Source organism: Uloborus diversus, chromosome 1 (assembly GCF_026930045.1).
Source record: "Uloborus diversus isolate 005 chromosome 1, Udiv.v.3.1, whole genome shotgun sequence".
Classification (NCBI taxonomy): Eukaryota; Metazoa; Arthropoda; class Arachnida; order Araneae; family Uloboridae; genus Uloborus; species Uloborus diversus.
Window position 1 is genome coordinate 147,228,483 of NC_072731.1, and position 16,523 is coordinate 147,245,005.

Genomic DNA, 16,523 nt, shown 5'->3' on the forward strand with positions numbered 1-16,523 from the left:
TTTAGAATGGCTGTATTTTGTTTGTTTCACTGTATGGTATTGTAATAAAGTTTGAGTGAGAATATGATTTTTGTGATATTTCAATAGATTGACACACATAAAATATTTCAACATATGTTAAGAAAAAGTTGAAAATTATGATAGTGAACCTTAAACAAGTTAATGGGTTGAAAAATAATATACAGTCACATTCACATGTTGAAATTCATACGTATTAATACTGAATTCAATATTGGAGAAATACCTTAAAGACTTATAAATTCTAATATGAAATGTGAGCGCTCTTTCTCAACTATGTTGTTCTCTCAATTGATAAAAGACACTCACCTGATCGTAAACCATTTCGACCTATGTGTTACTAAGTGTATAAGAGTTTTTAATTTTCTTAAATTCAAAGTTAATTGTATGATTATATTAATTGCTAAAAATGTGATATTTTCGCTTATAATTTCGATTGATGAGTAAAGTTTCATTACAAGTTCCCTCACATGATTGAACAATAACATGATAATTGGATATTTGAAAGCTTGAGTGAATGATTTATAAGTATCTTAAACATTACTATTATTTGTAATGCATGTGTGCTAATTAATACTGAGAGTGCAAAGAGTAAATGGATTAACAATAGTTGTTATTAATACAAAAAGTAAAGTGATTGCTAGTTTTAAAATTAATTAAATCATTCTGTTTGAAGATTCAGTTGATTAAATTTATTTTTGTAAATTTGAAAAAAAAAATGAAAAAAAAAATAGTTTTGTGAAAAAAGGTTGAAAAGAAAAAAAATAATATGTTATAAAAATATTATTTTTTGTTTTGAAAAAAATATTTTTGCGGAAAAAATTATTTTTGTAAGATTAAAATTTTATTTTTATATGATTGAAAAAAAAAATTGATTTTTTTTTAATTAGTGGAAATACATTACAAGTTTGAGAAATTAATTCTTAAAAACATTTTATATAATTGAAGAAAAAAAAATATTTGATTTCATTTTCTAAGTAGAAAAATATTACAAGTTTGAAAAAATATTGTTTTGAAACAAAAAAAAAAAAAAGAAATATTCTTACAAGTTGAAATTTTTTTTATATGTTAAGACCTGCAATTATTCATTCAAGGTTGATTGCTACACCATGTACATATGTATAACTTGAATAATGCATTCGTTTTAATATGACAAAATACATTCGAAAATTTCTAAGGAAATTGAATTCGCTGTTGTAAAAATAAAATCACTAGAAATATTTTTTGGAAATGTGAAAATCGCTATGTTTTTGGAAGAATAAATAATTGTAATGCTTAATTGGTGAAAACTATTAAAAGAATAAGAACGCACTGAAAATAATCTCCACAGTGAAATAATCATTGGAAAACAACTCAGTTTAAAAAAGTAATAACTATGGTCTTTTTGAAAATGTAAAATGTTATGGTGGAATGATTGCGAATAGAAAAAATTAAGTCTTTAAGTGTGTGTGTGTGTGTGTGCATGAGAAACGAATAGAATAGAATAACTTTGTAGACAGTTCAAGTTCGGGAAAAAATAAAAAATAAATAAATCGTCGACAGTGGTTTTGAAATTAATTAGGAAATTAGTTTCAAATAAAGATTTAAATCGATGTATCTTCTTTAATTAAGTTTTTGGGCGATAAGATTATTACAAATGGTTTTGTTGTGATATTTAACATTTATCAGCGATAAAAGAGGTCACATGTGTTTACAGCCGTTAGTATTGAGTTGAAATCTTACCACGTGAATTCCATGACTCACTATGATAAGATAAAATCTGAGATAAGCCTATGTTTCATCTTTCATTATCCATTGTGCTTTCGATGTGGATGGACGCTTAGCGAAGAGAGTGTTGGTTGCAGTCAGAACATTCTAGGAAGGCATGGAAATGAAGTTTGGATAATATTACATTTTATGCCGTTGTTAAATTTAAAATCGACGCATATTTTGTAATATTATTCATTATCTTCAATAATGCATCAATGCATAAGTATTGGAGGAGTCTTTTCCTACAAAGGTTGGATTTTTGACTTTAAAATATTTTTTTCTTCGTATGATAAATTTACTATTGTTTCCGGGTTTTTTTTTTTTTTTTTTCACGAAGATTGTGTGTGTCTGTTCCTATCTGTTTATGTTGATCATGAACTAGCATTAAATTAATTCGAAGTTTAATGAAAATTCTTTAAAAGGAGCAAATATAGTACTTGTGATAGGTCTAAAATTGTGTTAAGCCAACTTTTTATTTTATTTTGTTGGGGATTTTCTATGAGTGTGTATATTCTTGAAATGATTTGAAATTTTGTAAAAATATCTTTTGTAAGTCTTGGTTGTGATGTGGGAGTGTTTTGTTGGAAGCTTCTTCAGTTATACAAAATTGAAGCCGACTTGAATGAAATTTGCGACTTTGAATTTATTTGCATGCGAATGAAAAATTAATAAATAAAACTGAAATTTATAAATTGTATTGAAAACTCTGTTAATGAAATTAGTTGGCTGTAAAGTAATAATTTAGAAAAACTTGTTAACTTTCGTCTTGGAAAATAACTATATTGAAAGAGTTGTATTTTGAATATAATAGCGGGAACATTTTTCATCACTTTGGTAAATGAATGATAAATAGTAAAACGCGTGAGAATATGTTAAAGTAAAATAAAATATTATTGGGAAAATGAAATAGTCAAAGTGATTCAAATTCATGAAAATTTTGTTTTATTCTAACAAGAGTGCTTGTATGAAAAAAAATAATAAAGTAAAATACTATGCGATGAAATGACTAAGTTAAATACTAATCAAAAAATAATTATTGGAGTTGATTAAATAAAATGTGATAAATTAAATGAATCTCTTGAAAAGCATATGTAGTGATGAAATGTAACTTGAGTGCGAAATTTGCTTACTGGAAAAAATTAATTAAGTTGATTTTTAAAATTCGTGAAAATTTGTTAATGATAAGTGTTAATTACTACTAAGAGTAAATTGATTGCAAGTTTTGAAATTCGTGCAAAGAATCAAAGTTGTAAAAATGATAAAGTTTGAAATGCATGAAAAAGAAAATCAAAATTCGAAAAATATTTTAAGTGTAAATATGTATGAAAATACAATTGAACTCCTAAATGATGAAAAAAATAGTTTAAGTTGGAAAAATGATAAAGTCGATTACACTTGTAAATGAATAAAAGATGAAAAAGTAATTAGAAATCAAAAGGTATAAAAATAAACTAAGTCTACAAATTGCTAAAAATAGACAAAAGAGCTTTAAAATAGTCAAAGACCTAACTAGAAAAAATAATCGAAATCCTAAATGTATGGATGTGAAAAAATTTCTAGTCCAAAAATGCATGAAAGAAAAATCTAACTTGTGAAAAATATTCAAAGTCTGAAATGATTAAAAATGGTGAAAGACTAAGAGAGTAAGAAAATAATCAAAGATTAAAAGACTTTAGAATAGTCTAAGACTAAAACGGTAAAATAATCCTCGAACTCTAAAATGCTTGAAAATAAATCAAAACGTGTGAAAATATCCTCGTAAAAGTTTGTGAGAAAAAACAACTAAGTCCAGTATGACCGAAAATAAATAAAATTCGCGGCAAAATATCTAAAAACGCGCGAAAATATCCTCGTAAAAGATTATGAGAAAAAGGTGACGAAGTCCGAAAACGCGGGGGGGGGGATATAAATGCGCGAAAATATCCTCTTAAAAGGTTACAAAAAAAAAATGACAAAGTTCAATAAACGCGCGAAAAAACGACAAAATGCGCGAAAATACCCTCTTAAAAGGTTACAAAAAAAAAAAAATGACAAAGTTCAATAAACGCGCGAAAAAACGACAAAATGCGCGAAAATATCCTCGTAAATGGTTACAAAGAAAAAATGACAAAGTTCGAAAACGCGCGAAAAACGACAAAATGCGCGAAAATACCCCCGTAATCTTCTACAAAGATTACACGGAGGCGTAGCCATGAGATCAGAGGGGGGTCAACCCAAGGTCAGAGGGGGATTGGGAGGCGGATTGCAGATGCATACCATCGCCACCGCCTCCTGTTGCAGAACTCTCATTATTCCCCTACTGGTCTGAGGTTGCATTCCAAATTTTAAAAGAATCCGATCATAGAAAGTGGGCGGAAATTGCGTTGCAAGATTATGAATTTAATTTTGGTGCAGATGGGATTAGAACGTGCGCCCAATGAATCCCGCAGTTGGACGTCAGCGAAGACCCGCGCCTTAGACTGCTCGGCCACGAACGCTCGTAAAGTGGAGGAATGTACTAACAGTAATAAGCCACTAGCTCTTAGTTCAAAGGAGAGTTACTCACAAACATACAAGTGAAGCTAATAAAAGCGCGTTAAAAACCGGTGAAAGCTTAGCGGTCCCCACTGCTCTGGAGTAACTTAATTGATATAATTGGTGTAAAGTTACACATCGCGTATGGAAGGCTACACCGAGGAGATGTAACTATGGCGTAACGTCTCACTAATTTCTAAATACTACACTAAATACTTACAGAGAAATTGCTTGAAAGGTTACACATTAGCAAAAATTAAGCTTTCATCTGACTTTCTTGAACGATGTATCATGTTCATGATTTTTAAACAGCCAATATACAACAATTTTTTATTTATTTTAATATACAAACAAGACATTTTTGTTATACTAAGAGAAGAAATGACCTGAATGGTATCTGAACTCACAACGCGAATCTCAGACAGGTCGCAAAGCAAAAGCATTAACCGATCGGCCACTAAGGACGGTTTTCGTTTCGCTAATGAGTTTACCTTCTCTGCGCCGATTTTGATCTTTACGCATGCGCTTTGAATTTTACTGAAACAAATAGTTCAGAATTTGAGTAACGTTACACGCATTAATACAGACACCCATCACACAATGTATCCCCATACACTCATTAATACAGTGTAGTACCTTACACTTTTTTTTACAGTGTTATTGTTATTATTTGTTAACGAGCAACGGAATAACAATATAAGAAACAAAAATCGCACCTTTCTAATAAGATTGCGAGTATATAATAATGATTTTAATAGCAATACTGATATTGATTTATTTGCTGGTATTGCCTTTTTTGTAAAAAATATACATAGCAGTATGATAAAAAATACGTAAGTGATATTTTCGATCAAAAGCTAGTTCATCCTTTAAAAAAAAATTGACAACTGTATAGTTCTCTCCTATAAATTTGACATTAGTCATAAAATGAGTTCTTGTATATTAACTTCTTAAAACAACGCAGAACGTGGGTAGCGAGGAGCTTTGAGGTTAGGACATCGGACTTGTGATTGGAGAATCGCAGGTTCGAAGTTATAAAAGGCCCAACGAGTACATATAGGATACGTATTCATTAAATCTGTGGGATTGGTAGTAATGTGGTAGGGGCAATTTTCTATGAATATAGCCGGATGGCAAAAATTTCCTTCCACTTCAACATCATATCCGAACTATCGAAGCGGAGACGACTGGTAATTCCATCTCTCGATCGTTAATCCTGTAACTGTAGTACTGTGTTGGAGACAATGATGATCTGTCTCAGGGCTTAATTTCTACCAAAAAAAAAACAGTGCTGCAGCCCTATAGTGTACGCAGATTTTTTTACTCTAAAGTAGCCCGAATTTCGCCTAAAATGTAAATATTTGCGTAAAATTGGAAAGGGCAGGAGCTCAGTTTTCGTGAGCATCTATGCACAATAAGTCCTAGTCTACCTACAATGTGCTCCTATAATGTCCTGGAAAAGTAAATAGCAGTATTTTTTCAAAATTTTCCTTTTTTTTCTTTTTTTGCATTTTTGTCATGTATTTTACTCAAGCTATACTGTACAAACTTGAGTACTTCGTTTCGCTGAAAATAAAGCACGAAAAGAACGTCCAATTCCAGCATTTTTCAGTTGTTCATGGATAATCAAAAAAGCATTTCTTCAAATATCTCAAAAGTTCATTTTTGTAGATACTACCGAGTGCCTGCCCACGGCACTAAGTAAATCCGCATCAATTTTGTGGCATCGAAAAAACGAAAACCCAGCCGTTCCAGATGTGAAGAAAATAAACACTATCCAGAACAAAATAAAAATAAAAAAATCATTGAATTCATCAATAAATTTTAATAAAAAGTGTCACTTTAGACGTCACGTCTCTTTTAGAACAGTGAAATAAAACGTCATTTAAAAGAGAGGTATGCTTTCTCCATTATTATACGAGTTTATATTTCACAATTAAAACATATTTTCAGTGAATGAAATTTACCAAAGCGCTGGTTCAATAAACGCTCGAAAAATTAAATTGCTTTTTTTGTTAAAAACTCATTTTTACAGAAAGACAATTTTTATGCAATTGATGGTATTTTTTTTCTTGCTCCAATTCCTAATTACTATTTAGAACATTAAGTAGAAATAATTGTATTATTAGATTGCATCGAAGTATTTTCAATGAATTGTTCCTTTTAATTGCTAATAATCTTTAAAAACATCAGATTACGACCCAAAGATGACAATAACTGAACCATAAACACAGCCGGCTTTTTCTCACTATCTTATTAAAAGCTTCACTTTTTCCTCCTTTTCTAAGGTTCGCCTTCCTTTGACCCGAAAATACCTGTGGTTCGTTTTTCCTCCCAGTGCCGCCTATTGTAGGTAAACACATCGTGAGTGTACTTAGATCGCTACCGAGATAGCATGCATCTGACACTTTTCTCGCTTCCCGCCTCTAAATCTATTCTTTACCTATACATTCCACACTTAAGATGAGGCTAAGATCATGGCGGCGGATTGTTTACATTTTAAACGTCAATTGATTTATGTGAAGATTGGATTGGACGGAGATATTTTATTGAGATAAAGAGAGGAAAAATGGAATGTGATTGGAAAAAAAAAAATAAAGAAGGGTTTAGTGACGTTACACGTCCAAGTATGCACTAAAACACCCTGAAATTTTACGGTAAATGGTACCGTAAATTCAGGACGTTAGTACTGTCATAAAATCTACTGTAATTCAGAAAACACTTAATGTACAATTTTTCAGTGAAACTGGATTTTACAGTAAAAAGTAGTGGCAACACATGGATGGCAGTACTTTTTACCACAACTTTCAGAGGTTTGTTTTTCACATTGTTAAAAAAAATGGTTAACCTTACTCCGTAAATACGGTGGCAGCATTTTGCACTTTGTGTAACCTTATTCCGGCACAGCGGTTAGTTTTCTCCAATTGCAATGGAGTAACTTAACTGATAAAACTAGTGTAACGTATGAGCGTTATACAGTGAAACTTGCGCAAAGTTGACCACTTGCGGTGCACTACTTTAGTGTTCAACTAAAACAGGTGGTCAACTTACAGAGGTTGATTTATATGATAAGCCCTCTTTCCGTGCCTGAAAAAGCGGTCAACTTAGACAGGTGGTCAACTTACAAGGGTGGTCAACTTCACAGGTTTTACTGTATCAGTTTTATCAGTTAAGTTACTCCATTGCTATGGAGGTAGCTAAGCTGACACCGCTTTTACGGAGTAAGGTTACACGTTTTTTTTTTTAGTGTACTGAATTGTAATGTATTCCAGTCTCAAAATAATTTCCCTTGTAGTGAAGGTTCAGCTCTCTAAACCGTATTTTAGTTTGTTGCTGTTATTATTGTTGTTGTTAGTTCTGTCACAATTCTATTATTATTATTATTATTATTATTATTATTATTATTATTATTATTATTATTATTATTATGAAAACGACTGTGTTGCTTTCGTCTTTCAAAAGGACCAAAGTACGACTTCTTATACCTTATTGTCAGCGCCTGCTCTATATTGAACGGAGTCGAAACACATTTACTGATTCTGAATTAAATATCATCATAATAACGTATAGTTAAAGCTATTAAATTTTAGGTAATTGTTGATTATTAATACACACAAAGATTTTTGCTTTGACTGCGGGATTTTTGCACAAAAATAAAAGGGTGTCCCCCCCCCTCCAGTCCAGTTTCGCCGACACGAAATCCCTCCCCCCTCGGATTTTCAGTTTCAATCATACCTTTTGATATATTGGAAGGGGGAGAGGAAATTTTAAACGTCGGCGAAACTGGGGATAAATCAATAAATGTTAAGAAAAATCGATCATTTTAAAATTTGCTATTGTTGGCAGAGCTTCTGCTTTGAGCTTAGAACAATGAAAAAGTATTGTTGGTAATATGGTGGCCCGCTCATTATTCTCCATTCGCTAGTAAAAGTAAGGAATTTTTTAATTTGTTATGAGTGAGAGATGATACATGATTTTCTGAAGTCATGGTGAATGATTTTTTGTAGATTTAAATCTTCAGCTAGTTCTTTGACGATTCTATATTATGCCAGAAAAATATTGAGAGTGCTACAGCTCCCAGTTTTTTATTTTTCATATCACTACAGTGAGTTAAATACTTCATTAGGTAAATAGGGGAGATCGTTAGGGTGGTAAATTGGTTGAAAAGATATCAGGTAAAACCATTTTCTCGAAAGTCCCAAAATAGATGCCATGAAAAAAAAAAAGACATTGTCAAAAAAGTATCCTAATAACAAAGGGAGAAAAGAGTGGATCACACGCAGATTCAAAAACAAATTCATCGGCATAGAATAAGTATTGTCTTGTTTTCTTAGTCATTAAAAAGGCAGGTCACTTCAAAGACGTGGCGCCCTTTAATGATTTTCAAAGATAGTATGGGATAACCATAACATGCTAGTTTCGTTAGTGGAAAGAAAACGTGAAACCAGAACATAAAATTGAGTAAACGTATCTTGTTATATAAAATACGAGACACTAAGCTACGAGAATTTGCTCCAAGAAAAACTTTTGTCGCGATGAAAACTGCTTTTATAAATAAGAAAGGTACGTCTCAAAATTTTCTTGAATAATTTATTTTTCATATGAGCATTGCTATTTGTTTCACTCAAAATATAGTTACAAGCCCACTTCATGCAGCTAAATGTGAATAAATATTGGAAATACAATGAAATTTGTGTAAATTGATCACTTGCAGTGCACTACTTTTGATCAAGTTAAATAGGTGGTAAACTTTACAGATTTTATTGTATTACTCGATATTGTGATTATTACAGGGATACCATTCAAATGAATTTAGAAATGTGCTCTAAACTGAAAGCTAAATTTGTGAGATACGCCTAAATCTTCTTCAGGAGGGCAGCTGAATCGAGTTACTACGTTAGACCTCCCGCCAGCTAAAATGTCTTATGAAATTGACCATGGAACGAAGAGAAGATTGGAGTTGACTATAAAGAACCTCTGGGAATCGCCTATAGAGCTTATAATGAACTCTATAAGCAGGATAAATACACTCAATACTTAGAGTATGCTGAGTATAAATAAAGGATCTTTTCAAGAAGGTCTGAAAGCTCTCAACGGCGAATGCTTTCAGGATTTTTCAGAGAAATCAAAATATTTAGTGTTACAGTACAGGGGCTAAAATTCAGGCCATTTGTCTATACTGCTTTAACTTTTCACAAAGCTGTACATTCATTTCGGTTGTGACTTTGAACCATTAGAAGGTCCAATGCTGCAGTTCGATATCAAGTTTATACTATCACTTTTCGACTCTTTATTTTACAAAATAAGTGCAACGCTGCGCACATGTAATATAAGCCAGGAATTATGCATTTACTCTTTCGAAGCTACTCTTGAATGTTGGTTTGCAGTTGTTGAAACCTCTTCTCCCATAACATTGTGATACTCTGCGGTAGATTATACATACCTTGTGAATAAAAATTTGGAGTTTTAAAACAGTTAGAGAAGAGCAATTACACGGGTAACTGACTGACATTTTTAAGCAAAACAGTGTGCACTTTGTAATACTCAATGCAAAACATACATTCTACAAAAGATCTTTTCCCCTGGATTACTGCGTTTTTCAGCTGAATTTAATGGTATAAATGAATTCTCAAAATACATTTTGGATGATTTTTAAAAAAATTTCAAAACAAGGTGAAATGCTACTTCTTAAAATGTCAGTCCAATTACCATGATAATATTACCATGATGTAATAATATAAGGGAAAAGTTCTTCTGAATGTATATTTTGCATAGAATCATACAAAATACTTACTGTCTTACTTTGCCCGTGGAATTGCAAAAATGGATTTTTGTTCTGGTTCAAAGTTGGACTATTTTGACTTAAATATATATATATATATATATATATATATATATATATATATATATATATATATATATATATATATATATATATATATATTTTACATCACTTTTTCAAAAAGTGCAAAAGTACTCAAAGTTTCAGGAAAACTTCAGACCAGGTTTTTTTTTTTTTAAATATGTTTGTTAAAATTGTTGTTTCTGGAGTGTTGAATTATTATATAATGCTTTGGGAGGTTTTTCGAGTTTTATGCCATTACCGATGCAGTAACATTATTAAAATCTGAATGCGGTAATTAAAAATATAAAAACTGTGCTGGGATGATTGTATTGGAAGTAAATCTTTCTCAAAATGTTTTTCAATCAGCCTTAATACTTAGTTGATGGAGAAAAATGAAAGCTGACATAACACTTTTGGTATTACATCATCAAAATACATAAATTAAACTCATAAAAATGAAAGAATATAGCTTTTTATTAGATATATAGTGAATTGGGATATGCTGAGAGGAGTTACAAATTTATGGTTCGTATTTGCAAAAAGTTAAGTTAGTAGTTTGGACTACTAATCTTTTAAACTTGTAAGCAAAAAAATACATTTAGTGGAAGGCTTATAAGTTAGTACAATGCTTTAATTGCCTTGTTATAGATCAATTGAATTACATTTGCAAATTCGTATAGTACGGGAAAACCACCTATATTGGACCACTGCTTAAATTGGACCGGGGGCTTAAAATCTAGTGTAGACACTGCGCCGGTGGAAATACAAAGATTTGTGTCTGAAACCGTTGAGGATGAAGTTTCGTCACATTTCGATCTGCATAGCTTGAGTTACGATGTGATTTGTGTTGAAAACGTGTTCGATCTTATTTTAAGAACTTGTATCTAGTACAATAATACTAAAATTTATGAACGGAGAAAATTGCTTTTATAGTATTATAAAGAGTATTTAATGGGGATTACAGCAATGTATTTACATGCATGTTTGGGAAACTTGTTGACAAGGTATCAATAAAAGAATAAAAAATGGCGTGTTTTCCTTTATTGGACCGAAAACATTTTCCTGTATCGGACCGGTGGTCCAATTTAAGAATATGTAATTAAGCAGACCTTTTTACTTATCCCGTTATAAATAAGTGATTAGTGTAACTTAATAACGTACTTAGGATTATTTTGAGCATATTTTATAATTTTAACACTAATTCAGGAAATTCATTTTGACTTTTTGTTTTCTTGAAGCACATTTTCTAGAAGTTGCCACTCATAAAACTAGGTGTTTATCCAATAAACTTCAGTTTCAGTTTTGTTAAATATAGTTTTTCAATTCGACTGAAATTTGTGCTTGTTCACGTTACGTTTTGATTGGTTACTTTATTATTTACAAAGACCGGTAGTCTAGTTTAAGAACATGAAATTAAAACAAACTTTTTAATTTTTTTATAGAAAGTAATTTAGTGGGAACATTTAAATGCACCTTTAGGATTACTTAAAATATAAATCAAGGCTTATCAAAGCATTCACATTGGTTTCTATTAAGTAAATTGCTTAGAAGTTTCATTCTCATAAACTTAGATTTTTTATCTTCCTTTCTTTTTAGCCAGAAGCTTCAACTTCAGTTTTGTCAGATAAAATTCCTCTTTTTATTTATTTTATTTTATTTTTTTAATTTGACTGAAAGTTGGGCTCGTTAACTCTTTTTTCAAACTGAGTTCTTTATTAGTTACAATCTACGTTAATTTCGATCACTCTTGGTTTTAGAAGATGTCTAAAAGGGATAATGTGATTCTTAGGCAGTAAAAATAATGGAAAGAGCCTTAGTTGTTTGTAGGAATGATGATATGGGGCTATACTAAAAACTTGGCTAACGATAACGGTGTAATAATGCTTCCTCTTCCAGCACACACTAAGCATCGTTTACAGCCCTTAAACGTGGCCTTTTTCAAGCATCTGTTCACATATTTCAATCGAATCTGTGATACGTGGATGCGAGAGCATCCAATGAAGTCCATTACCCAATATAAAATAAGAGAATTGTTAGGTGTTTCGTATGGACAAATTGCAAGCGTGGCCAATGTTCTGTGAATGGATTCTCTAGAAAAGGAGTTTGAATTGTTACAGTAGAATTGTGTTTAATGACAGCGACTTTGCAGCAACCGAGTCAGAAGTTTGTAGTCCAAATGAGACTACCAAAGTAAACATTCTGTTCAAGATGCACAAGAACAATGTACGGATAAAATTAATACAAGTTCCGAGGAATTTGGTTATAGTTCTCATCAAGTTTTGATCGTCGTTTCTATTGATGATTTTTTTAAGGTGGCACACGTATTACCTTACATAAACAATGGAAGACAGAAGAGGGAAATATACTTCGACAAACGTTCTAGCGTCCTCGCTACTGCAAAAAGACATAGAGCAGAAAAAGCTGCAAAAGAAGGAGCACAAAACCGCATAAAGCAAGTGGTATTGCAATATTTGCGATACAGATGAAGTGCAGAGCATGATTTTGTGTATCAAATGCAATCAGTGGGTTCGTCAACCCTGCCCCCAAGTTAGCCCAAAGCAAAGGACATTCTATTCCAAATCCTGTAAAAAGACTGTACAGTTCATATGCAAGTTATTATATCATTTACTGTTTTGGTCCAATTTAGGATGCGCATTGTTCAATATAGACGCATATATTCCTAAATTGGACTTTTGCAACTTTATCAAAAAAATATATATTTTTTAATTAGCGTCATATTTACAGAAAATATAAATACCTATGGTGGTTCCTAATTAAATTTGGCTTCAGATGCCCTATCTTTTTATTTTTGTTTTGCTTCACATTTAGCGACACGGGCCACTTGATCGTAGGGGGTCCAATAGGTGGTCTTCCCCTACACTCAATTTCATGAATAAACGTTTAAATTGTAAGAAAATGCGGAAGCATTTTTACTATTTAATTGTAATTGATTTGCAGGGTAAAAAGTTTGTAAATCATAGACTGAGCATTTATATTGTCGAATAAATTAAATTGTAACTTTAAAAAAAATATTTTCTCCTCTTCCATTTTTTTAGTAACAGAATTAAACAAAACAAAAGTTAATATTGAATTTTGAATTAGACTTAAACTCGGACTCAATTAAATAACCATGAAATTCTTGCAAGCATGAAACTAATTTCTTGTAAAATAATTTTAAACATTTCTATTTCATGAAATTACTCCTCATCTAATTGCGTTAAGTGCGAAGAATAGGTTTTTTAACTACTTTTCCCAAAACCTAGTTCCTTGTTCCCCATATTCCAAGAGCAATATATCATCAAAAAAAATTGAACATCGTGACCCCCCCCCTTCCCTCTCCCTCCCTAAAAGAACCGTAGAAGAATTTTTAGAGAGACTGAATACATTGCAAAAATAAATTAAAAACGTAGAGGTAACTAAAATTTACTTAATTTTCTAGTAACAAATATTTTTTTTCTACAATACCACCATTTTTTGAAATTTTTAGTGCAGTTTTTGTCCACATATCTATGAGAACCTTCATTTGTAGCATTAACACTCATGGAGTCAAAGTATCGAGAAAGGCTAGACATTAAAAGTAACCTGAGATTCTCTTTTTCACACATCACAAATTTATAATCAAAAACTTGGTAAACAGAAGCAGCTGTCCTCTTTTTGAAGCTGTGAAAGGGACTAGTGTAACATGGCAACCTCATCTAGATCTTTGATTACTTCAAATTTAGTTGTATTTAGTTCTTTGATTTCATGTATTATATTAAGAACGTGTTCAAAATAAAGCTATGTGTAGTAATGTTAAATTTTGTTCCAAAAAATATGTATATTTTTATAAATAAATAGCTTCAGTTTCAAATTTTTGTTTACTCTTGTAGTGTCCAGCACATATGGTGTTTTGGTTTTGGAGGAAGGAGAGGAGGGAGGAGGGCAGAGCGTGATCTCACATCAATGTTAAAAGGGGATCGTATACTCTGAAAGGTTAAGAGCTTCTGGCTTAGTGTGTAAAGGGTACTTGTCTGCAGAGGTGCATAACCTCACAAGAGCAAGGGCGCAACACACCCCAAATCGCAAAGACCCCCCAAAGCAAATGCCCCCCAAAAGGGGAAAATACTCCTAAAAACACCCCTCGCCCCAAAATTTCAATTGCTCAGTCTGCGACATGACCCCCCCCCCCACCCCCAGGTGGGTACCCCTGTTTCTCTGTCACCAACAAGAACAGGTATCAGTTCCCTGTACATGTGACCACCTCTATAGCACCTTGTGAAGCCTCCGTGGTAAACGTATGACTTCATGATAAAAATAAAGAGAATAATATCGGGAAAATAAATAATCGGGAATAAGTACGTAGGGTCTATGAAGGAAAAAAAATAGGCATCCTTATGTTTGAAGCTGAAAATTTGATTCAAATGGATACAGTTTTACCTTGTATGTCTGGGTATTTTATTTTAACTATATTCCATTGAAAATTCTGCCTATACACATAAATATACTTGTGCACAAGCATTTTCATGTTCTTTTTCCCCTTAAATATTCCTGAAGTTCTGGGTTTTTCTTTTAATATTTTTTCCCATTACTTCTAAAGATGGAACACAATATAAAAAGCATTTGCTAATAATCCAGGCAAATATGTTAGGGAAGACATTGTGATAAGATGTTGATAACTCATAGCATAGTTATCCCTGGACGATGCTTCGAAATTTTATATTTGTTAAGTTTAAGCGAAGGCTTTTCGCAAAAGAAGTGTGGGAGTCCTGTAATCTTCAGAACTCATTTTCATTAGTAAAAAGTCTGAATTCGGTATAGTTATGAAAAATTTCACATAAAGTTGAAAAATGGCACGGTACCTGAGTTCTCGTGCAAATAAAGCTTTGATTTAAATTATTGTGATAAATACAAGTTAAAAAAATTGCCGCAACCATACTTGCATTTATGGTACAGATTTATTGTTATGCGTTGATTTCAACTGTTTAAAACTACCTGTCTATACCAAAAAAGGATTTAATCTTCACTTTCTGTATGCCCCTTACATTTAACGTATACAGTAAAACCTGTAAATTTGACCACTTGTCTAAGTTGATGCTCTTTTCAATCACATTATCAATCATACCATATCTCATATATATACCCCAAAAACAACCTCTATAAGTTGGCCACCTGCCTAAGATGACCACTATTGTTACTACACCGCAAGTGGACAAATTAACTAGTTTTACTGTACGTTGTTAATAATGTTAAATCAATTTTCTGACGGTTCTTTCTCTTATTTTCTTCTTTTAACATACAATTTTTCTTAAGCGCTCCTTATCATGAAATTACGCAGTAGTTAATATTATGTGAACAAAAAATTGAAACAAACATTTTTGCTCTGATTAACAATTGAATAACCTCACTGCAAGAAAATGACAGTTCCACATTTTGCTGACGGAAGAGCACCATCACATTGTATTTTTAAAAATATTGATATCGGTTTCATTGAGAACATTTCTGACACAATATTGAATATAAATAGAGAAAATCTATAAACATATTTTAAAGCTTTTTCCTGCGATTTTCTTGCATAGAGATCTACAATTGCTACTGAGATCGGGATTAAATTCTTACCTGATGCCTTTTCGTTGGCTTCCAGTCCTTCGAAGGCCTTGCTGGTCATCTCGAAGAGAGCGTCGAGAGGCGACGCATTAGGGTTAGTCACCTGCGGGCTTTCCGGCGAGTCGGACTCGGACCTCTCCGAGCGGGAATCATCGTCTGCTGAGCGCGGGCGGCCCCGCGACGACACAGACGAGTCCAGGTCCCAGGGCCGGACGATCCCGGCCCCCGACGAGCGGGCCGGTGCCGGCTTGTGGCTCAAAATGTCTTTGATGAAGAAAGAGCTGAGGGGCTTGCTGCTCGGGGGCACTGGCACGGGCACTCGAGAGGCCATGCAGAGTTTTTTGATGGGCTTGAAGTACTCGTCCTCCGGTTCGTCCTCATCGGAGGACACCACGGCTTCGCCAGTTTCCGAAGGGACACTGGTGACATCGATGTCCTCATTATCCTCCTCTCTGTCTTCGGATGTCAAGAGAGGTGGGGTCATCTTTTCGGAGGATTGCGATTCAGAATCGGTGAGAGTGGACATGATAGGAACTTTTGATGGATCGAAAAACTTCCGATTTCTATAGTTAAAAATTGATCGACGGTTAGATCAGTGTCTTGTTAAATAATCGTAATCGAAGTCATGTTTCTCATTCTGATGCCTTAGATGAGAGACTCTGTTTATCAGTTTTGTAACGTGACAACACAAATGTAACACAGATTTTAAATAAATAAGGAATTGCACTTGTTAGTGAGAATTTTTCTTCTTGATATAAAAATAAGCTTTGCACAGTTAGGAACTACTAAAACTCATGCAGCATTTTTCTTTCCA

The 16,523-nt window shown here is 32.7% G+C and overlaps 1 protein-coding gene across 1 annotated transcript in view; it reads right to left on the bottom strand.

The window, feature by feature from the left end:
* LOC129216168 (transcription factor LBX2-like) overlaps nt 1-16,235 on the bottom strand; it is a 131,564-nt gene extending 115,329 nt beyond the window's left edge. The window contains exon 1 of the mRNA XM_054850343.1: nt 15,722-16,235. Coding sequence (XP_054706318.1) covers nt 15,722-16,235 — 514 coding nt within the window. The remainder of the gene's footprint in view (nt 1-15,721) is intronic.
* Nucleotides 16,236-16,523: the final 288 nt, after the last annotated feature.